The sequence below is a fragment of the Exophiala spinifera genome (assembly GCF_000836115.1).
Source record: "Exophiala spinifera strain CBS 89968 unplaced genomic scaffold supercont1.5, whole genome shotgun sequence".
NCBI classification, from domain to species: Eukaryota; Fungi; Ascomycota; class Eurotiomycetes; order Chaetothyriales; family Herpotrichiellaceae; genus Exophiala; species Exophiala spinifera.
In genome coordinates, this window is record NW_015622517.1 from 615687 (window position 1) to 638021 (window position 22335).

Consider the following 22335-nt stretch of genomic DNA (forward strand, 5'->3'; position numbering starts at 1 on the left):
GCAGCTGAACCACCTCAGAAAGATGGCGCGACTGATTTCTGCTGCCAGCTATGTACCTCCTCTTTTGAAAAGTCAACAAGAAAATGGCCGAGTAGATCGCAGACTGAAATTGTAGTGTTTAGCCAAAGCTAGCAGGCCCAAGTCATGCCAAACGGTGTGGAGGATCGTGATCCGGCTGATAGGTCGGGGCGATGGCTATGTGGGTAACGGAGAGCAAAAGATTAACGTAGAGACAGAAGGGGTACAAGGAGTCTCAAACACAACGACCGCAACGCGAGCGACACAGATTGGCGACAGAGCCGCAGAACGAAAAGCGTGGGATTTCGACTCTCGCAAAGGACGGCCGGGTGACGGAAGAGGGAGAATGAGGATGATTGAGGGAAATGGGCTCAAGATGGGAACAAGCAGCACAACCACTAGCGTCAATAACCCTAAGATCTGAGCCATGCTTGTTGGAATCACAGATGACGGGACTGCCGTGGTTCCCAGTGGACTTGACATTTTAGGAGACGGTGGGGGCTGAACCCCCCTGCACCGAGCACGGAGCTGCTCGTCTCGAGAGGCCCTGGAAAGAGAAAGGCGGCAAACGCCCAGCAGCCGCAGGGTCCCCATCAGGACGCCCGTCAGCCCAACGAGAGGCTAGAATGGCATCCTGGTGATGGGCAGTCTGGCGTGCAGTGGGGCCTGGGAAGCCTGGAGGAACGAAGAAAACTGGGGTGTGGGCTCACTAGGCCGGGTGGTTCCCTCTGATTGACATCTGCCAACGCCCCGGCGTGCAGAACGAAGAGTCAAGGTTTCCTAAGCTCCCCTGGGCTGGTCGCGGGCTCCATTCCAGGCACTGCGGCCGGGCCTGTGCTGCATTATTGGGCATTCCTGAAGGGGATACGACACGACCACTGGTATTTGACAGCCGCCTCGAGGAGATGCAGACGGCAAAGAAACGAGACACCATCCTGTTACGAGCGGTGCTAACTTAGTAGTAGGAGTGCCCGTACTCCATGTTTTGGCTCTCTTTGCCGTCACCCGAAGACTTGGTAGCAGCTGTCATGGAACCAGGACAATCTCATCTCACGAACGCTCTCACAGCAGGCCTCATAGGCACAGGCAAACACTCGCCGTATGCTTGCCGGGATCAACTTGTTCGACTACTCGTTTGTCGTCGCCACCGACCTCCTCGCGGAGAGACAGGGCCGAAGCTGCAGAGGCGTGACTCGTGAAAACCTGAAGAGGCTGACTGGGTTGGCGCCTTTTTCCTGAGGCTAAACCCGGAGAGTCCTAGAGCCACGGGAGACCCAGGGACCAGGGCCCCTGGCGCTGCGTTTCCATGTCGATTACCAGGTCTATTCTCCCACTGGAAGCGCCACGCATGACGAACAGATGAATAAATCAAGTGGGCCGTGCCTTTCGGAGTGCTGCTGGCGTTTGGCATGCTTGTCACCACCTCTAGGCTCTAGCACGGTGGCACCTCATCATTCTCCGTGCGGCGTCGATGTCCCTGCCCCATTTTTCTGCTCGGAGCTTCTTCTCCTCGCTTCGCTGCCGGTCTCCTCCATGTCAATCACACTCCCAGGCTACGAGCCTAAGACCTCCTGACCTACTGTTTTCTCCACGCCTCTCGCAGCACTAGTTTTCGCCTGGGAAGCCTAGCAGAAGTCTCCCTCCACGAGTCTGATGTTTGCACCGGCTACTTGCCAATCTTGTCTTGTTTGGATCGCCACTACTACCGCAGAAAACGACCCAGGAGAAAGAAGATGAGACACTAATCAACCATCCACTTTGACCTTTGGAATGTGTCCGATCAGGACACCCTCAGCCTCGGTTGGAGCCTAGCCCTCCCAGCTCTACAGAAGGGTGAATGAACAACATACAGAGGGGCCATCCCTTACCTGCAAGTCTTATCTTGCTCAAAATCAGTTCAGCAGCGACACAAACCCAAAAGTGCTGAAAGGTGCCTCAGAACCACCAGCGGTCACGATCTTACAGTAGGCTGGGTTTTCTTTCCGTGGCTATTTCGGTACAGTTACAGAGGGATGCTTTGGGGATGGTGGCGGCGCCAGATAAATCCAGACGATGTGGTGCGGATCCTGTATTGGGTGTACGAGTGCCCTGACCCATTTTTGGCCTTTCGCGTGTTCGGACAATAATGTGGCTGCTGGCGGCCCATCAATGATCATGCTGACTTTCCGTATCAAACGTCCAAGGCTCGTGTCGGTTGAGGATCCACATGTCCGAGCCCTCATTCCCTCCCTGCAGCTGTTGTGACAGCTGTTGACAAAGGTCACCATGCCACTAATCTTGCCTTGTGGTTCGTCTTTTGTGTCTTGTGCTGAAGGCAGATCTCACAACGCGGTACTGACTCTCCTGACACCACTGTCAATCCACCAATCTGCCCTCCTCGGTCTTCCTGACCGCTGGTGCACTTGACCTCGAACAGATCGACCTTTAGCGCCCCCTCACGACAATGGTCACGCCTCTCAGCCACTCTAGATTGGTGGACATTATTTTTGCAGCAAAGAACGGCGTTTGCGAGTGCATTGAAGATTCTATAGACCTTCTGCCGATGCTGAAAACACTTAACACTGGCAATGGCTTCCATTGGAATGTATCTTCCACAGCAAACAGGACCAGTCGAGTCACGCTTCACGAGGACAATTGACACAAACGTCAAACCGCTGTACCACTCGTGAGGAGTGCACTACATAAGCAACAAGCCGCCATGCTGATATGATCACATCCTGACGTGGTAGCACAGAACACCAACGTCAGAAACACAGCGCCTCCATTAATTGTCTTTGGGACGTGACTTTCCCATGGTGTCACTGACACGAGGTGCCGTTGATTGAAAGAGGCTAGTCGTGAATCTATCGTGGAGAATCACTTTACAGACAGCCTGTGTAGTGATGGTCATCCTCAATCTTTGTACTCATCCTTGATGGAGCTTGTCATGCACTGTGTGATGAAGCAGAGGCGAGCTGCGGACAGCTGCATGCGATTTAGCGTTATCCGGATTTTGTGAAGCGCGGGTTACACATGCACAAAGCGCGCGACCGCATATCGGTACTTACCCAAACTCAACTCAACACTTTGGGCAGTACAACATCATGGTCCATTCCGGCCATGTGGTACGACAGCGTTTCTAAAACGATGCCTCCTTAGTTGTACTGCCACTGGCATGAATCATGCTCCGAGGATCTCGATTTGCCTATTGATATGGACAGCTCGTCCTGGCGTATAGCCTGGTTTGCAAGCCCAAGACCAGATTCACCCCATCCATCCGGTAAACTTGCACGTGGCACCGTCACCAGCACCTCCTGGTGAAACATCCCACATTTGACCTTCATACGTGAAGTTCCTGTCTCGAAAGTGCTCACTGTCTCAAATGCGTTGTTTCCGAGCTTCCGCCGTTCCTGTTTTGAGAACAAGCATGTTCAGGTAAGCGTGTCTCGAGTAAGACTATTAGTTACTTTGCAGGTCTACATTTTGTTTGCGTGCGAATGTCTGGCAAGCGATCCCTCTCGTATGCTACGGACGATGTGCATGCGATGACTGTACCACCGGAACATTAACCTGATCGATTTCATATGCCATTGCGACACTCTACGGCCAAGCGCTCAAGGAAGACAACAGACCTACGGAGTACTTAAGTGTTGATCATTGACGAGGAAACCAGGAAATCAGGGAAGTCGACATGATTGAAAATTGCTTACTGATGGAACAGGTCAATCTTTGTTGGAGAATAATCTTTTTGCACCTGAATGTGGAAGCTCTGATATTGCCAATCCCTCCCTGCGAATCTCAGCATTCTCGGCGCCAACAGGATGTGCAGGATGTAATTATGTGGTCTTGGTACCGGGCTTTCACTCTTATACCGGCTCTTCCGGAAATGATTCAAGCCTCCTCTGCGTTATCCGAAGAAACACGAGCCTGCATAGTCAGCGTTGTACATTTGTCGCCGGCATCAGGTGGAATGATCCTATCTTGTGAAGTCATACTCCATACCATCTTGTATGAGAATCCCAAAGCAAAGATCACCAATGTCCAAGCGGCGGTACGGGCAGCTTTTCAAGTCATGCCGCTTGGCAATTTCAAAGATTGACCTTGGCCATCCACCGCCAATCTTTGAGGAAGAAGACACTCCCCATCGACAAGGCTGGTAGGCATCTCCGGGTATGCTTTTGATTTGCCCGGACTCAATTGTGACAGGCTTGATGGCCCACCTCAGGCTTGTGCTGTTCTTGGGCACAGCAAGGCCACAATATTATGCTGCCCTGACAGGAGGCTCCTGTTCTGGATGGTATAGAGAGTGTGGGAGGAAAAGGAATCAATTACCATGAAAGGTCCGGATTATAAACATCAGTCACAAGTTCCCATGACCCTATCTCTAACAAGCTAACTTCCAGAATGGTAGCCTCGGCTAGTCAAGGGGTACGGGTTATGCTGTGTTGTAAACTCGTAATCCGTGCTCTCACTCGTCGTAGAGAAACTACCTGTACCTAGTTGACTATCTAAAGGTAAGGCACACACATACCTGGCTTGACAAGAATGCAAAGTCGGCGGTATGAATTCCTGCCTGTGCGAGGTTGTAGGGAGACACGTACCACCTAATACGCCGTGGCCAAGGTCCCTTCCAAGGCCTTGTTGCCCGCCGCCCAAGGGCCGCATCTCCATGCCCAGATCTGCGGCACTCTTGGCATTCGCGCGCCCTTTTTCCATTCACTTTGAGGGTTTGCGACAAACACCCAACCATCTCGATGACCAGAGTTCCGTGTGAGGAGCAAACACACCATGCTCACCACCACTCCCGGGGTTCCGCATGTGAAGGATGCCTCAGTCACCGGTAAGGAATGGATTCCCCGTCCCTGTAACACTCGCGCATGGCCTGGTTACAAAGGCCAAGCGAACGCCCAGAATCAGCCAAGATACCAAGAAGGCGCTTGACAAGAAGACAAGACTATGTCGTGGTTCTGGTGAAGTGATACTTCTTGCTCTGGTCTTTTCGTCCCTCATAATCATGTTGGTATATCATCGTTCGTTCCCCATGTCACTTCGACCTCGACCTCGTCCTACCACAGCTTCTCGGGCCGTCGTCGTCCTCGTTGCCGCTGCTGCCACTGCCATCTCAGACCGCGAACCCCTCCTGCGCTGGGTATGAGAACGAAACCACCTCACAGCCGTTTGACCACGACTCCTCGGGGTTGATTGTGCAAAAAGACTAGAGTATAATGGCCTCGCCAGCGGCCCGTCCACCGCCTATGAGCCATGCTGCCGCATACTACGAAAATCGAAGCCAAATCCTGCCTCCCAGTCTGAACAGCACCACCTGCAACCACCCCTACGGCCATTCCCCTGCCATATCCTCCCCACAACAGGCACACCTCAGTCAAAATCCGCCATACCAAAGCGGTCCCTATCGGATCGAACCGAAAAGAGTCGGGGGCTCAGTCTCAAGCGGCGAATCTGGCTCCTCCACGGTCTCCGAAGGTGATCCGTACGTCCACAAGAAATTATCATATCAGTACAGCCCGCAGTTAGAACAGGGTAGGAGGTATAGTCCAGGAAAAGAGTCCGCCCGGCAATCATACCAGGCATCGCACAATGGGCCGAATGTTCATCGAGGGAGCCACATTCAGTCCGAGACGATGGAAGACAACTCCACGATCCTCCGCTACATACCGCCCGAAGCCGAGGACGAAGAGGTCGAGAACGACCACGCTCTTTGGATCCTGGTACGTTTTGCAACCTTGTACCTCTTTGCTCGAGCTCAAGGACACAACGCTAACCGTGATATGATAGATGTGGCTCTCATTCCTTGACCCCTTTCACTGTATGATCAGCGCCATATACTCGATCATCGCTGTGTTTCTCATAATCATGCTCCTCCCTCTGCGTCTGTGCCAGCGCGAATGTTCACCGTCCATCACGCTGGTGCGCATGATCGGCCCCATATTCCGCAACCATCTACAGATGATCTACGCCAAATCTTTAGATCATGCACACACCTTCGAATTCAGTCCAGTGTGTCTGGTACTGATCCACGTCGTTTCGCCTCTCATAAGCTTGGGCAACGCCGTCGCCGGCTGGATTGTCGCAGTGTTTTGGTTGTTTGCAATCGTCATGGGCAATCCAGACGGGACGGAGAAACGGGATGACGGCCGTGCCACGGTCCTCATGCTACGGGACTGGTGGGAGAAATGTCTTTTGTATGCGGTACGGAAATGACACCTCGTACTTCGCAGCATTATGCTTGAAGAACTATTTTTGGGTGCTAGCGATTTCTTGCTTGGCTTACGATGGAATGAATACTCTTGTTACTCTTCTTGGTCTTTCATCACGGGCCAACTTTTTGTTTTCCGGGTTCATTTTTGTTCCTCGCTCTCAGCACTTGAAGCGATATCAGAGATGGAATGGGTGGGTTTTCTTGGGAGCTACGATACTCACGATGTTTGCATGGTCCACGGAGTACGGATACCTGATTGTACGTAACCTGGTCTGGCCGAGGTTGGGAAATCTCCGAACTGGTATTGTTCTGTACGCGAGTACGTACAGTTTGCATCCACGAAGAAGGTGGCGTTGGATTGTGTGTTTCCGTATGGTGGAACCTGGGATCTCTCAAACCTACCTCATTAGATTTATTATTACTCCCATCTCCACCCTGGCCTATACCAACCTACCTACCTACCTACCGACCTTTCGGAGGGGAAGGAGAGAGGAGGGGGGGGGCTGAGAGAGGGTGGTCTTGATACGATAAATAAATTGAACTCTCTTGAGAGGAAGATTGTGATACTAGTAGTACTGCCTGAGAGGATGATTCTGACTACTATGTACTCGTTACTATCCTGCACGAACGAGCCTTCCTATGAAGACTCATCGAGGACGGGGTACACTAAGGCACAGTAACGGAATGTCACCCAGGGGGGAGACTCAAATAGGACGGGGAAGAAAAGGATCTTGGAATTTCCCCGGAGGCAGGCGTGACCTTCCGCTCTCCGTTGGAAACATGTCAAACCGGGCCAAGGAGAGAGACGGGGCTATAGTACGTACACACAGGTACACTAGTCTGTGAGAAATTCGGAGTCAATCTAATTTGATGCGATTCCATTGTTTCTTTGGACATACTGTAGTGATCCACGCCAATAAGGCCATGGTTCCTGTTCCTTTCGTCCATTTCTCAAATATGCGCCGTAGCCATGCACCCCGAAGCCCAGGGATACGGAAGTTCGGGAATTCTCCTCAATAACCCCCTTTCGTAGTTTACAGAGTTGAACAAAACTCAAGACTCTCTCTGTCTCTCTCACACACACAACACATCACAGATTCGTCAAGTAGTCCTCGATCTCATCCTTTGTGAGTTTGCGGAATCGAGGTCCAACGGCTCCTTCGACACCTTCGAATCCAAGCAGATGGTTAGCCGGTTCACCGACGATACCAATCTCGACCGTGTCGCCGTTCATTTCTCCTTCGATGGTTTCCTTGAGAGTTAGAAGCGCAATGTGGATGGCATCCTATTGAATTTTGTCAGCTTCATACATTCGTTGCACGGGGTTTCCTGGATGCCCACCTCGAGCTCCAAAGAGTCGTTGTATCTCTTCTCCAAAAATGTCTTTGCACTGGTCGCGCTCTTGCCGATGGCAGTAGCCTTCCATGGGAAATAACTTCCGCTGGGGTCGACTTGGTACAGACTTGGCCCGCCTTTGAGGATACCGCCTGTCTTTCTGCTGGCGAGCTTCGCCTCGGCTTCTGACTCGCCTTCCTTGGCTTCTGCCGTCTCGGGCTCAATACCGTCATCCCAGCCTGCTACCAGCAAGCTCACACCGTACGGTCTCACACCGCCGGACTGCGTGGCTTCTTGCATCACTCGGGCAACATCCTGGACCAATATCCGCGTGGGTGGGTACTCATTGTAGATGCGTTTGTAGTTGGTGTGGGATACTTTTCGAGCTTTGTCGACTAATACTCTGTAGTCTGGTCCCATGCCGCTGTAGACCATGCCGATGTTCGGGGTGATGAGAGAGATCTTGGATAATGAGGGGGCGTCGATGAGAGGAGATGATGACTTTTTCTCGGTTGCGAGGACTATGCCATTTGTTGCTGGTCATGCTGTCAGTAATTCTCGCCCGTGATTGAGCTGGGGAGGAAGGGATATTTTATACCTTTTATCCCTAACGAGGTAACACCTTGGTTGACCGCATTGAGGGCATATTCTGGAGGAAATACGTGAGCTTCAAGTTAAGACGAGAGAGTTGGACCGATTGTACCTATCTGTACGAGCTTGCCACTGGAGAATGTTAGACCGTGAAGGTAGCCTCAGTGGACTAGCAACATACCTGGGCGAGAAGGTCGTGAGTGAGAAGGAGTATCTGTCCGCCATGCTGGCGAATTCTTATGGTATAGGGAAAAGATCCAAACGTCTCGGGGGCAGAGTACTATGCGACCTTCACGGGACAAGAGGGTAGAAGAAGGTGAGCGCAGAATACTTGGGGATGTATGGATTCAAAGATCGCGTTGTGCTGTTCTGTAGGCACAACTCTCTACGCAATCACCATGCAGTCCGCAAGGTGCTAGTAATTGTTCGGGAAAGCTGCCTCATTGGTCATTGGCCTAGCACAGGCACCTTTCTTTCACACTTGAATCACCCACCAGCAACTCGAAGTCATATCTGGCATTTTCTCCTCAATGGTCGACGCCGAGCTTCCAAGTCCTTCCTCGGCGCCCATCCCTGTGCAGGCAGATTGTCATGCATAAACCCAACAGCATTTAGTTCGGCGTCCTTTGTCCCATTGTTTATAACCTTTGAGCCGCTTTTCTTTGACCATGACCACACCTCGGGACGGAAGATTTTGTGGATCGGAATACTGCTAACCTGACAATCTATTTCGCACCAGACAAGATGGAATCTACAAGAGAACAAGAATTTGACGGAGCCCAGGAGAGCACGAGACCCTCCCCAACCTGGACCTACCCTCCTCGAACCTGCAGATTGTGCCTCGAAGACGTCTATCCGGTTGTATCTCTCTATCCTCCCGGCGTCCCTGCCCGCTTACAGCGTCCCATCGTTGAGTACAAGAACGATGACGAGTATGGCCGGCTCATCAAACCTTGCCACTGTAAAGGTGGCATGCGTTATATTCACGAGCTCTGTCTACGTCGATCAAGGGTCGAGGTTCGTCGTTCGGATTCCCTGTGGAAATGCCATCAATGCGGGTATCGATTCAATTTCAAGAGACTGACCATTCAAAAATACTTGGAGAGCAAGATTGTCTCTGGTGTATTGACCGTTGCGGTGATGCTGGTTGTCATGTTCCTTCTCGGTTTCGTGGCTGATCCCATTCTGAACTTTTATGCCGACCCGTATGAAACGATCCTAGGAGAAGAGGAACTCTGGCAGGAAGTCGTCGTCAATGACTTTGACGAGACTGTGTCTGGATGGCTATTGCATTTCATCAAGGGTTTTGTCTCGATGGGTGTAATGAGTTTTCTTAGGACGATCATACTCAACCCTTTCCAATGGTGGAGCTTGCGCCACAACGGCTTTGTCTCAACTAGGGCTGCTCGACGCGCACCTACAGGTCGGGATCGTGCGATGAACATCAGCTGGATTGTGATTGTCATGGGTATCCTCTCTGCTACTTGGATGTTTTATCAAGGAGTTCAATCCATCATTCGCCGGTCGCTTCAGCATATCGGTAACAACATCGTCGATACTCAGTTGCCCGGAGATGATGACGATCTCAAACCCCCTCCCAACTGGCGTTATCAGCCACCTGCCGATGATTGTCACGATCCGCCGGCTACAGACGAAAGATCAGGTGGACCTTTGGAAGGTGAGACTTCGCTTCATGAGGAGACACCGAAGTCCGACACTCCGAGAGGAGATTCTGGGGAGCGATTATCAACACGAGCAGAAGCAAAGGACACCGCCGACTCAGCCAGAACTTTGAATTCGATGCCAGGAGCATTCAATTCTAGTTCTGCTTATAGCTCCGCACTCGATGGAATGCGGGAGCAGGCTTGGTCATTCCGTGGCATCTGACTTTGTACATGCACTTGCGAGTGTTGATATCCATCCCAAAAATGCTACGCAAACCTTTTTTGTTGATCGCCCAACTTTGAGTTGTCACATCTGTTTCAGTGAGGTGCCAATCAGTCAGTGCGCGAAGAGCGAGTGCTTTCTGCTGATTAGACTCATTGGTGTTATACCTTTGACCTAATGGCAGTCTGCAAAGCCAAATTCCATCCCAAACTGCTGGTCATTTCATATGACTTGTACTGGATTGTACTTGGTAAATACATGAGACTGTCTTGACCAAGGCTGATTTCCCCGTTTCTTGACCACCCTCCTTTCCCATCGGCTCTTACCTCGACTCGTGCAAGTATTAAATGTGAATATCGTGGTGCTTGCCTTCACGTGGATCAGCTACGCAGTGAATTTCTTTCTGGCTTTGCACAATGCTTTCGCTCCTTCCTTGTTTCCATGTTCTCGTGCCTGGGTTTGCCACTACTGGTGTTTCAGTAGGATGCTCAAAACATACGCAGACAGCAGAGCTTTCATCTCGAAATATGGATGACTGTGTGGCTATTTCCGAGTCTGAACTCACGTCGCTCTATGAGAGGTATCCCGAAATCAGATTCGAGATTAGCGAGGAACCACTGATTGCCGGTTCACACTTCTCGTCACCCTGTTCAAACGATACTGATGGCGACAACACTCAATTGTACGGGAAGTCCGAATCTACAGCCTGTACAACTCCGTTTCATCGAAGATCGCATGCCAATGATTCCCATGATGGACACACCACGTTGACCTTCCTCGATAATGTTCGAAGGGCAAATTTACCAGACAGCTGCCGAAATGGGTTCAGCAACCTTACAAGACTGGTGGAGAGTCTTGGTCGTCTGTTCCCGTCCCAGACTGATCAACATTTAGAGCTTCCGCGCGACCTAGACAAACAAGAAATACTTTCTCAGGGCGAAGCGTTATTGGACCAGCTTCACCAGGTCAACCTCAACGTTGAAGAACAGGTCAACAATATCGCTTACGTGCGCGGGTTGGCGCCATTCACGGTAAACCCATCAGAACAAGACCTATGGACGAACTATCGACAGAAGGTTCAGCTGATTGTTCAGTGAGTGACCTCGTGGGAATTGTCAATGGATCAGCTCCAACTGACTGATCCCAGGTACACCGCACTGCCATGTCAGACAGAACGAAACCTTGTCGAAGGTTGGGCACACCTCTTTCACGACCTTGTCTATGAACCCTTCCTGAAATATGTGTATCCCTGTAATGTCGGCCATGACGTTGAGGATCGCATCAACGAGCTCTATGACGAAGCCATGTCCCTTCTTGGTAATTACCAGATGTGGTGTCGCGGCATGATGGACCTCCGGCAAAATTACATGATCCCTGCTCGACGAGCAATACGGAACTCTCCCCGAGTTTTGCAGGAAATAAAGGAGATGGAAGCGAGCAAGGCAGCAGCAAGGGCTGCCATCAACTTGACAGAGGCACAAGGAATGCAGCTAGCAACAGAGAGGCTTGTGAAGGAGCTCAACCTGTCTGCCAGTCGCAGACGATGGACAATACCTAAGAAAATGAAGCAACAATATCGAAGGGAGCATACGGTGTAGTCGAGACTCTGGAAGAGCCCGAGTACATGGGTGTGTCTCCTAAATTACCTCTTATAGCTCAACATACAACAAGAAGGAGGGATTGGCAGCGCACATCATGTAGCTTGGTTCACTGCAATTTATATCTCGAGTCTAGAAGATTTTCCCGCGCATGGATCTATCCCCCTTCTGCTGCAAGCTCTTCAATGGCGCGTACTGCACGACACAGCGACTATCTCCCTTATATTGTCAAACATTGTTCGAAACGCAGCTAGTACACGTAGCGATAGCCCATCCGAGACATCAGGATGCCTTACAGTGCTTTGGCGATTCCTTGCCAAGCACAGTCGTATCCTGGACAGTGGAAATGCAAAATGTTTCAGAACATTTGTCGACAATAGGGATCGTGGCGGCAATGGCTTGTGATGTCAAGAGAGATGTGGCGGCGCGCAGGCTGTCGGCACCTGGGCAGCCTTACTCTAGCCCAGACTAAGGGATTGTTGTAGGGAGCTCATAGGCGGGAAGTGCCGTACGGCGATGGACCACGGTACTACCAGGTGGCTGAGAGAGCCTTCGAATGTGAGCTTTAGAATACTGCTTTTTCTTTCGTGCCAATCATTCTTCATCGTTACAGATAGAAAGTGGCAATGAAGTACATTACCAGACCGTGTAGCTTACTACAGTAGACGTCGGTCTTGACGGTGGCGTGAGGTCTGATGAAGCGCGAAAGTAGTCATCCCTTGAGAATCAGGCCTCCCATCGTTGTGATTTAGATGATGTTGTGATGCAAGGGAACCTCTGCCCACTACCCTGGGGCAGACTTATACCTGTAGTCTGTAGCGCTCTCGATACGGAGTAAATCGTAGGGATTCGTGAATCACTTCGCCCCGTATTTGCTCGTACTCTCGTACTGTACCTGCATCGAGACGGAGGTTAATCAATGCCACATGCGTCACGGACTCGTGCGTAAGCACCCTGTATCTTCAGGCACCTCGAGTGGTTCACTGATTAGTTAGTGCATAGCCTTGTGACGGCCGGTTGGCTGCTCGATGCCCCTAATGAAATTGGATCGTCTCGTCTGCCGTTACGTGAGGGATTGATAGGCATGGCTGGGAAAAGCCCGTTATACTTTGGCCTAAAGTCGATGATGGCGAGTCCACCGGAGAAGTCTTACTCCTCAGGCCCTCTGCAGGCCCGTGAAACTCCTGTTGTGTCAGTGGAGCCAGAGTTCGCTTTTGAAGCTACTGAAACTCGGACGCTCCAGGCTGCAAAGCTTTGAAAGCGCACAATGGCTTCGTGGACAATGTCGCGCCAGACAAGCCAACCGAACGAGGACCATCGCAGAGCTTGCTAAAGATTATCTTCGACTACCCAGGCATCCGTGAAAGCTCAGTCTTCACAGTTCCTTTTTGCTGGATATTCCGACATCACAGCGTGTAGAGAATTGAACGCGCTACGTCTCAAGCCTTTTCCAATGCAGAACATGCGATGTCCTAATCCCGAATTTCGGACAAGTCTCGCCGAGGTTCATTGAGCTCGAGCTGTCTGTTTCAGTCATCTACGCTCCAATGGACCTAATCCAGCCTCGAGGAACGTATCAACGGGCCAACACCGACTCAAGTTTAAGTTTTGAGCAAGGGATCTTCGAGCTCTCGCCGGCAGACAGCAAAGCTCCAAGCTTCAAATCTGGATATTCAAACACCATCCGAGACGTAGCACCACTACTCGACCCTTCGACCGACCCAATTCGCATTCATTCAACGTACGATGGCCGGTGGAAGTGGCCACTGTTTTCCGGGCATTCTCGACTTCATGGCTGGCGGACGGGAGCTCTTCTCGCCGCCCTTTTCGCGGGCATATCGTTGGTGATCAACTTTGTCATCCTGATATGGCTGGCTACTCACAAAGGAGGCTCGGGCCTCGTCGAGCTCTTCAGCGGAAACTGCAGTAAAGTCGAGACCATGGATATGTGGGTTCACTTCGCAATCAATGCACTTAGTACACTCCTACTTGGAGGGTCGAATTATTGCATGCAATGCTTGTGCGCGCCAACGAGAAAGGACATTGACACCGCGCATTCCAAAGGAAAGTGGCTCGACATTGGCGTACCTAGCATTCGCAATCTATTCAAGGTACCCGTTCATAAATCAGCTCTTTGGTGGGTCTTGGGTCTATCATCAGTGCCATTGCATCTGCTGTAGGTCACTTTAATCCTATGGTCAACCCTGCGTGTTCTTTGCTGACCTGAGATAAGATACAATTCTGCGCTCTACAAGTCTCTCGCCAGCAACGACTACGACATACTTGTCGTCAAACCAGATTTTATCGACGGTTCGTCCTGGAGTTCACCAGACCCGATCAAGCAATACGGTGTGCTTGATGGAGTGAGTATAGACCAGATTCAGGCCGATGTCAAAGTACCCGAGCGTTACGAGCGCTTGACCACCGCAGAGTGCATAAGAGCTTATGCAACGGATTTCACTACCGACCGACGGAATTTGGTCTTTGTTGCAAATAATGACACTGTCAACTATAATCTGCTGACCTTCCAAACCTATATATTCTCAACTGTCGATACGTACTATTGGTAAGAGATGCCATAACCTTCTCAGGCCGCAGTTGCATTGACCCCAAAATTCTAGGATCTGTGAGTCGGACCCTGACATCGCCAATAAAATCCAAATTCCTGAGCATAACGGCGACAACCTACCGTGTCAGAAATACTACTCGAAGATAATCGACCTTGGAGATCAGTGGCACCCTTGGGGAAATGAGGTGCAATACTGCTACAGCGAGCGAGTCAGCGAGAAGTGCAGCTACAATGGAAACATACCCATCGTCGCAGTTGTTCTTGTGGCGAATGCCATCAAAATGGCAGGCATGCTTTTCGTCGCATACCGTCTGCGAGACACTCCGCTGATTACCATGGGCGATGCCGTGGAATCCTTTTTAAATGAACCAGACCGCACGACAGAAGGCAGGTGTCTGCTTACGAGGCAGGAAGTCATCAAACTGGAGCGCATGAAACAAGACTGGAATCTCCGCAAGACGAGGACCACTCAACCGAAAACCGCACGTCCGCGAGCCGCAAGGTGGTTTGAAGCGGCCAGCTGGCTCCGTTGGTGCTTGACAATGGGCTTCATCGGATTCAGTCTTATCGTCGTCGGCGTCCTACTATCTTTGGCCATCAGAGCCGTTACATCGAATGGCTTCACAATATCGGATATTGGCTTCGGCAAAGTGAATCCAGCCGCCATCATTACCGGCTTGGGCATGGACGGCAGGGGAAGCCCGTCCAAAAAGATCGTCAACTCGATCTTGTTAGCCAATTTCCCTCAAACAATCTTTTCATTCTTGTATCTCAATCTCAACGGCCTTCTGACCAGCATGTTTTTGGCGTCGGAATGGAGTGATTTTGCCAACGAGCGGAAGCACCTACGCGTATCTAAGCCCAAGGGTTCACAGCGGAGTACGCATTTCTTGCAGCTACCATACAAAGTCGCCATTCCCCTGATGGTATTCTCGGGTCTGCTACACTGGCTCATTTCCCAAGCCATCTTCCTGGTCGTGGTCAAGGCGTATGCCCCGAATGGAGACTTAGTGGACCCTGTGGCTGTTTCGACTTGCGGCTTCTCTCCACTGGCAATGATTGTCAGCATCGCTGCCGGCGTCCTGATCATTACAGTTACATCCTGTCTTGGCTTCTTCTTCAAATATGACCCTACGATCCCTTTGGTGGGTAGCTGTAGTGCCGCCATCTCAGCAGCATGCCATCCACCGGACTGGGACAGCGATGCATCCATGAAGCCTGTGAAATGGGGAGTGATACCAGAGACACTGGCCGCAGACAAAGGGGTCGGACATTGTTCGTTTACTAGTGGTGATGCAGAACCACTCCAAGCAGGCGAGGAGTACGCTGGTATTTCAAGGTTTAGAAAAGGCGGAATATACTAGAATAATGTACATATCTGATAATGAAGGGAATGTGATATACGACTCTATGATCTAGTATTCCGCAAAAGTGGTCTTTTGTGCAAGAGCCTTTGTTTGTACTGCAAGAGAATGACCAGTTTGTTGCAGGACGTCAATCCCGCTAAGAAAAAAGTACTTTACGCGCCCGCAGCCACGCGACGCGTCTTTTTCTCGGGATCTGGTATTGTTCAGACGGACTGGGCACTCTCAACATCCGCAGTCTACAAAACTTTCCAACAATCAGCAAGCATTGCCATTCCCGTCCAACGATCTCAAATCATGGCTCTTCTCGTGGATAAGCTGCGACCTCGCTCGCTGGAAGCACTCACATATCACAAAGACCTCTCAGAGCGACTATCATCACTGGTAAGAGCCCTTGACCACCAGCTGGAAATCCAGCATGCATTCAACACTATGCCAACCTTGAGCTACGTGTCTATTCCGCAGACCACGTTGATACTGACCCGTTTTTGATTGGCCCCTCTCTCAGGCCTCGTCCGCCGACTTCCCTCATCTCCTCTTCTACGGTCCGTCGGGCGCAGGCAAGAAGACGCGCATCCTCGCGACGCTCCGGGCGCTGTACGGCAGCGGGGTGGAGAAGATCAAGATCGACGCGCGCATGTTCACGACGTCGTCGAACCGCAAGCTCGAGTTCAACATCGTGTCGTCGGTGTACCACCTGGAGATCACGCCGAGCGACGTCGGGACGTACGACCGGGTGGTGATCCAGGAGCTGCTCAAGGAAGTGGCGCAGACGCAGCAGGTCGACCTCGGGGCCAGGCAGCGGTTCAAGGTGGTGGTCATCAACGAGGCCGACGGGCTCAGCCGCGACGCGCAGGCGGCGCTGCGCCGCACGATGGAAAAGTACAGCGCCAACGTGCGGCTGATCCTCGTGGCGAACAGCACCGCCGGCATCATCGCGCCCATCCGGTCGCGCACGCTGCTCGTGCGCGTCCCGGCCCCGACGGAAGCCGAGATCGTCGACGCCCTCGCCAAAGCCGCCAAGCGGGAGAGCTGGAAGGCCGTCCCGGCCCTGAACGAGCGCATCGCCCGCGAGTCCGGCCGCAACCTGCGCAGGGCCCTCCTGATGTTCGAGGCCGTCTACGCCCAGCACCCGGAGCCGAGCGACAAGACCCCGATCCCCCCGCCGGACTGGGAGGTCCTCATCGAGCACGTCGCCCGGGACATTGTCAGGGAGCGCACCCCGGCCATGATCCTCGCCGTGCGCGCGAAGCTGTACGATCTCCTCACCCACTGCATCCCCGCCACCATGGTCATCAAGACCCTCTGCTGGAAACTCGTGGGCCTGCCCGAAGTCGACGACAGCCTGAAGCCCGAGGTCGTGAGGTGGGCCGCTTTCTACGAGCACCGTATACGCCTGGGGAGCAAGGTGATCTTCCACCTCGAAGCCTTCGTGGCAAAGTTCATGCGTATCTTTGAAGGTTATCTTGTCGGCATGGACTTTTGATTTACCCGTCCACCTTCTACTTGTTGGGCCGGGGGGAGAGAGGGAGGCTAGCTAGCTAGCTCTTCATAAAGAGAAACTATCGTCGTCTCTCCATGGGACCCCAAATGTCCAGGGAACCAAGATATGTTATGATGTTGTCATTATGAGCACGGCGTCCGGAAAAGGCATGGTTATGGGTTGGGTGTAAAGTCACCGGGCAAGAAAAGGGTGGACTACAGGGACAGGCTACGTGCTACTGCATAAAGGACCGGTCAAGCTTTGTTTTCAGGCAGGGTTAGTCTTCGAGATGAGATCTGTCGAGCACCATGCGGGATCTCAACAATTAGGCAGTCAGTAGGTCACAAAACACAGATTCGGCGAACCAAAAAAAGGCAGCGTCAAAAAGATGAAAGATTCGAATTAGTGGCTATCCTGTCCGATCTGGTTCCCTATCCTGGCATTGTCCTCATGATTCGTCCCAAGCTCGTAATATTCATTGCTCGTAAGTTTTTCGTCAATCTTCGTAATCGTCAGTCATGTAAAGGTCGTCGACATCGTCAGGGATCTCGCCCTCTGTGTCGTTATCTGTCTCTTCTCCACCCTCATCTTCTTCGTATGCGTCGTCGCCATCCGTCTCGTTGTTCTCATTCTCACGCTCGTTTTCTTTCTCCGTCGAAACAACACTACCAGGTTTCTCCTCGATCACGGTCGTTACTTCTAGACCCTTCACGGTCTCTTTCATCAGAAGCACATCAACCGCCCTCTGGGCTGCGCGGCATCGAGCTTCTTCCGCACAACTCGCCTTGCGTGCACGGGCAATCCGCTCGTCACCGACCATGACCTTGCACCGCCAGCCGGAACGGGTCTCGCTCGTAATCAGCTTGCAGCCCTGGATGACCTTGGCGAGCTGCTCTTCCGGATGGATAAGGTCGAGGCCTGGCTCAAGCGCGAATCGGTCTAGCAGTGTCAGGAACCCGAATTCACCAAGCACCGATTCACAACAGGCGAGATCGCCCTTGGAGTCGACGAACACGGCGCCGAGGACGGACTCGACAACGTCAGAATACGACTTGGGTGCTCGCAAATGAGTCAGCTCGCGCCAGGGAAACTTTGTCCCGTCCTTGAAACTGATGAGGATGCTCTCCCGGACTTCGTCGTACGCTTTCAAGGTGGCCTCTCGTTGGTCCATGTCCTGACTGATCCGTCGAAGATAATCCGGCAGGTGGCGAGGTTCAAAGACTTCCCGCGTGGTGGTCTCGCGCGTTCGTGCGTCGGTGTGGATCCCAACCGTCTGACGCTCGTGCGATGCCTGCAGAGCAAAGAATGCCAGGGTCGCATTGCTTACCAGCGCATGTCGACGGAGTGTCATGGCTTCCGGGTCCAACCGGAGTGGGCTGTTGAAGAGCTTGATCTTGACGATGTGGTCCATGATAGCATCGCCCAGGAACTCAAGGCGTTCATAGGACAGGACGCCCGGTCTGAGAGACGAGTGCGTCAAGGCTTCGCCGAGCAAGGAGCGATGTGCGAATTCATATCCCATCAGTGATTGAACATGATCCAGAGCATCGGACCCGAACAGCGACGAGTCATCTTTGGCCTCCAAGCGCGCCAGGTTCTCTGACACGGAGCGCCATTGAACCTCGCTCAGGAACAGCTGCAAAGCACTAATAACTTTGGTCTCAGATGTGCCCGTTGCTATGCCGTCACAATGAGCAGCGCCGATGAGAGCCTCGATGACATCCGCTAGGGTCTTTCGCGATAGCCTCTTCTTAGACGAAATGCTCCGTTGGTTGTTCGGCAGTTGGACTCCGGCTTTCCAGCGCGCGGCGGAGAATCGTCCCCGTGTGATGTATTGATCCAAGCCCAGTTCACGAGTGGTGCGCTGGAGGCGGCTGTTGCTGACAAGGCGTCCGCGGTCAGCAGTCAACAAGCTCTCTGGGTGCATAGGAGCATCGACATATAATTGCAGGCTCGCGTGAAATTTCAATAAATCATCACCGAGAAACTCTAGGCGCTGGTAGTTCCTCGCAGAGACAACAGGTAGGGTCAATGCTTCCGTGACCAGATCGAGGTTTGTAACTTGAAGACAAGACAAAGGACCCCTGCATGCCTCGGAAGAGCGTAAAGCAGTCTCCAACATGTGGGTGATGGAAGGGGTAAGTAGCAGCATGTCGCCATATGCTGGGTGCAACCTCAACACCTCACAATCCTGTACCAATAACCTCTTAGGTTGAAGAGGCTTTCTCAAGTTCGTGTGCGTGAGTGGTAATAAATATTCCAGCCTCTTCGTAATCTTTGTTGCCGTGATGGTCATCGACTCAGAGTCATCGAACAACTCCACGCTCGAAGGTACCCCCTCAGGTGCAAGAATAAGGGGTGATAGATGGCCGCGGACTCGGATGAGATACCTCTCCCCAACCTGTCCGCCTTCGGCGAGTAAGTCAAGCAGAGGTATGCTGCGCGAGGTCTCCCTGTACCAGCGTTCAAGAGAGTCAATACCAATATCTGGAACGAGCAAAAGTGGAAGCTGTCCTTTCGTGATGCCCTCGAGTCGTCGTTGTAGGACGCTCGTTAGCAGGTAAAAGCTGATGTCCTGTGCAAGGGTAAATGGAATTCCAGACATGACCTCCCCTTCACCAATGGAAACCTGGACTGTTCCGTTTGCAGTAATGTAGAGAGGAAAAGACATTGAAGCAAGTTTAGTAGGCAACAGGATGAGCATTCGTGGGTACGTGTCGCCGGAGTCCTCGAGATGGAGTCGATGCGCGAACATCTGGGTCGATGATGACCAATGTTCAGTGATCTGTGGCCATGGATCCCACTGTGCCTCCACGACGCAAAGGGCGTCTGGTACTGCATCGGTCGTGGCTGTATGGTCCTTTGAGGCTTCGTGTTTCGGTGTCTCCAGCGGTAGTAAATGCTTCGTCACGAGTCCAGCTCGATACAAAGCAAGATACGCCTGGTAAGCAGCATCTCTCTTCGCCATCTTCTGAGTACACCAAGTCGATTCAGAGTGGAAAAGCTGTAGGTCCGGTGCAAGGGAGCTAGGGAGATAGACCTTGGCCCGTATTGGACCACCAACCTCGCCATCGATGCAATACGCTAACTCTGGCACCGACAGACCCTCCTTCTTCGGCAATTTTGCGCAAAAGTGCTGCAATCTCTGCGGAGCATTGTCAAATGTCAATGTAGCACTGAGAGCATTAGAACGTTGGAACAAGCATTGGGGGAGACGAGAGCACTGACCCCGTTGAAGAAACACGGAATATCTCGCTGCTAAACTCCTCAACCATTTCAGCCGCTTGGAGCTCGGCCAAAGCTTCGGCAGAATCTTCGCATTGCTGGTTCATAGCTCGTTCGAGATCGTTCCACACTTTGATCTTCGTATTTGTCTCCTGAAGGGGACGAAAGATAACATATTTCGATTCTGCTGCCCGCGCACGTCCTCTGCTCTGAACAAAGCTGCGAAGGTTCTTGCGCTCATCAAAAGAGATCACCAAGTTCATTGCAGGGATGTCGATGCCTAGGTCACAGAAGTCAGACGAAGAGAAGCAGAGACAGTGATCGATGGCCTTCCGAGGAGAATGCGGAAACCTACCTTCCTCAAGCACAGAAGTCGCAATGCAGAGATTGAGCTCCCCGCGGCGAAATCTTTCCAGATTCTTGCTTTGTACGGGAAGTTCTGCAAAATCGAATGGTCCTTTGTAGCTCGGGTTAGAGACACCAACAAAAGAGAACGCCTGGTACATTTGCATGCTTGGATGATGACTGATAAGTTCGGCCACCGCCCACGCCGTGTCACGCTTTTCAACGAATACCAGGCCTCGAAGTGTTTTGCGATATTCTTTTGCTAGATACCCGAACAGTGCTTCAACTTTTGGTGAGAGTGAATCTTCCATCAGTATACCTGAATGTCTCAAGTCACTGATGTCGCCAAAAGGCTGTAACACTGAGCCAATCAGCTGAGTTGTGCCGTTCAACGAATCTTGGCTGGTATTCAGACTCTTCTCTAGAGATGCCGAGTTGAGGACTTTTCGTACACAGCTTGTTATGTAGACATCGCAGGCCCAACATCCAAGACTCAGCTGAACATCCGCACACGATCTCGCAAACGCTCGAAGCTCAGTAATGGCAGGAGTAGCATTGCGTTGAATCATTTTCTTCATCTTCTCGAGGGAGCGTGGGTCCTTCTTGCTACGTATCTCTCGATAGTAAGGGTCACTATCCAATGATACTGTTGAAATGGCACTCTGTAGGAGGATCATCAACTCCGTCGCTCGAGGTTGATTCTCGGCGAACATAATCGTTTCAAGCTCTGGCATTTTGATGAGAGCCGAGTATTCTTCTACTTGTTGCGTTGGCATCTTGCACTTAGCCTTGAGATTCGTCTCAAGTATGCTCATTTCAGACACGCTTCGCTTGGTGATGGGACTGGCAGAAAGTCCCAGAATATGCGGAAGGCTATCTTCCGAGCCATGATAATGACGTTGCATGACTCGTTTCAAAGGAGAATCGCCTATGCAATGGTGTGCTTCATCAATGACAAGCAGCGATAACGCGTGAAGAGAAAGGAAGCCGAAGTCGAGAGCATCGAGAAGTATTTGAGGCGTTGAGACGACGACATCTATCTTGAACAGTACTTTGTTCCATATGTCTTCTGTCTTCCAGTGCTCTGCATTGTCCATACCAGTAATCAAGCGAAATTTGAATGCAGGCAGCTGTTTGGAAAGAAATAAGTGTTGCTGGTATGCCAAAACAACACTCGGGGCAGTGAACCAAACAAGCTGCAAACAGATCAGTCTTCATGGTTGTATGTCACCGCTGGTCTGATAGCACAAACTTTACCGACTGACCGCTCAAGCTCTGCTTCGATACGCAATTTGGCCCTGTATTGATGTGCGTAAGTCACCACAGCGCGTGAAACGGTGGGCAGGGAGGCGTGCACAACTACCACCTCGTGCTACTTACACTTGAGTCTTCCCCGTCCCTGTGCCCATCTACAAATATGTCAGCTTGGTAACAATGGGAATTGTAAAGGTCTTACGACGGCAATGATGTTACCCTGCATGCTGTGTTCAAACATTTCGATCTGGTAGGCGTAGCTCCGCAGTGGAGCTTCGAGCTCGTCGCTGGCCTCGGACTCGGTGTCTGACCATGATTCTTCAGAGCTGTGACTGTGACTCATGATAGAAAGAACAAGTGAAATCAGGTATGAGAATAGAGTTGCTTTTTGACGTGGGCTTGGAATGGATGAAAAATATGAGGCTGCGAGAATCTTGGAAATGTAACAGGCTGAGAATGCTAAAACA

General features: G+C 51.7%; 8 protein-coding genes across 8 annotated transcripts; 6 read left to right on the plus strand and 2 right to left on the minus strand.

Moving 5' to 3' along the window:
- Positions 1 to 4822: 4822 nt before the first annotated feature.
- Positions 4823 to 5152, plus strand: PV08_06802 (uncharacterized protein; the record flags this gene model as incomplete). The annotated part of the gene is made up of 1 exon (XM_016381135.1): positions 4823 to 5152. The coding sequence occupies one exon, from the start codon at positions 4823 to 4825 to the stop codon at positions 5150 to 5152; it is 330 nt and encodes a 109-aa protein (XP_016234237.1).
- A 70-nt stretch (positions 5153 to 5222) lies between these two features.
- PV08_06803 (uncharacterized protein) lies at positions 5223 to 6219 on the plus strand (the record flags this gene model as incomplete). The annotated part of the gene is made up of 2 exons (XM_016381136.1): positions 5223 to 5726; positions 5794 to 6219. The coding sequence occupies 2 exons, from the start codon at positions 5223 to 5225 to the stop codon at positions 6217 to 6219; spliced, it is 930 nt and encodes a 309-aa protein (XP_016234238.1).
- Positions 6220 to 7307: 1088 nt separating this feature from the next.
- On the minus strand, positions 7308 to 8368 carry PV08_06804 (uncharacterized protein; the record flags this gene model as incomplete). The annotated part of the gene is made up of 5 exons (XM_016381137.1): positions 7308 to 7502; positions 7559 to 8088; positions 8151 to 8201; positions 8256 to 8275; positions 8325 to 8368. 5 exons carry the CDS (start codon positions 8366 to 8368, stop codon positions 7308 to 7310), a joined length of 840 nt encoding a protein of 279 aa, XP_016234239.1.
- Positions 8369 to 8887: 519 nt separating this feature from the next.
- PV08_06805 (uncharacterized protein) lies at positions 8888 to 10030 on the plus strand (the record flags this gene model as incomplete). Its single annotated transcript, XM_016381138.1, has 1 exon — positions 8888 to 10030. One exon carries the CDS (start codon positions 8888 to 8890, stop codon positions 10028 to 10030), a length of 1143 nt encoding a protein of 380 aa, XP_016234240.1.
- Positions 10031 to 10557: 527 nt separating this feature from the next.
- PV08_06806 (uncharacterized protein) lies at positions 10558 to 11628 on the plus strand (the record flags this gene model as incomplete). Its single annotated transcript, XM_016381139.1, has 2 exons — positions 10558 to 11123; positions 11178 to 11628. 2 exons carry the CDS (start codon positions 10558 to 10560, stop codon positions 11626 to 11628), a joined length of 1017 nt encoding a protein of 338 aa, XP_016234241.1.
- A 1547-nt stretch (positions 11629 to 13175) lies between these two features.
- PV08_06807 (uncharacterized protein) lies at positions 13176 to 15561 on the plus strand (the record flags this gene model as incomplete). Its single annotated transcript, XM_016381140.1, has 3 exons — positions 13176 to 13804; positions 13862 to 14194; positions 14250 to 15561. 3 exons carry the CDS (start codon positions 13176 to 13178, stop codon positions 15559 to 15561), a joined length of 2274 nt encoding a protein of 757 aa, XP_016234242.1.
- A 297-nt stretch (positions 15562 to 15858) lies between these two features.
- PV08_06808 (replication factor C subunit 5) lies at positions 15859 to 17047 on the plus strand (the record flags this gene model as incomplete). The annotated part of the gene is made up of 2 exons (XM_016381141.1): positions 15859 to 15945; positions 16070 to 17047. 2 exons carry the CDS (start codon positions 15859 to 15861, stop codon positions 17045 to 17047), a joined length of 1065 nt encoding a protein of 354 aa, XP_016234243.1.
- A 493-nt stretch (positions 17048 to 17540) lies between these two features.
- Positions 17541 to 22211, minus strand: PV08_06809 (uncharacterized protein; the record flags this gene model as incomplete). Its single annotated transcript, XM_016381142.1, has 6 exons — positions 17541 to 20220; positions 20273 to 20549; positions 20625 to 21810; positions 21867 to 21912; positions 21995 to 22023; positions 22071 to 22211. The coding sequence occupies 6 exons, from the start codon at positions 22209 to 22211 to the stop codon at positions 17541 to 17543; spliced, it is 4359 nt and encodes a 1452-aa protein (XP_016234244.1).
- Positions 22212 to 22335: the final 124 nt, after the last annotated feature.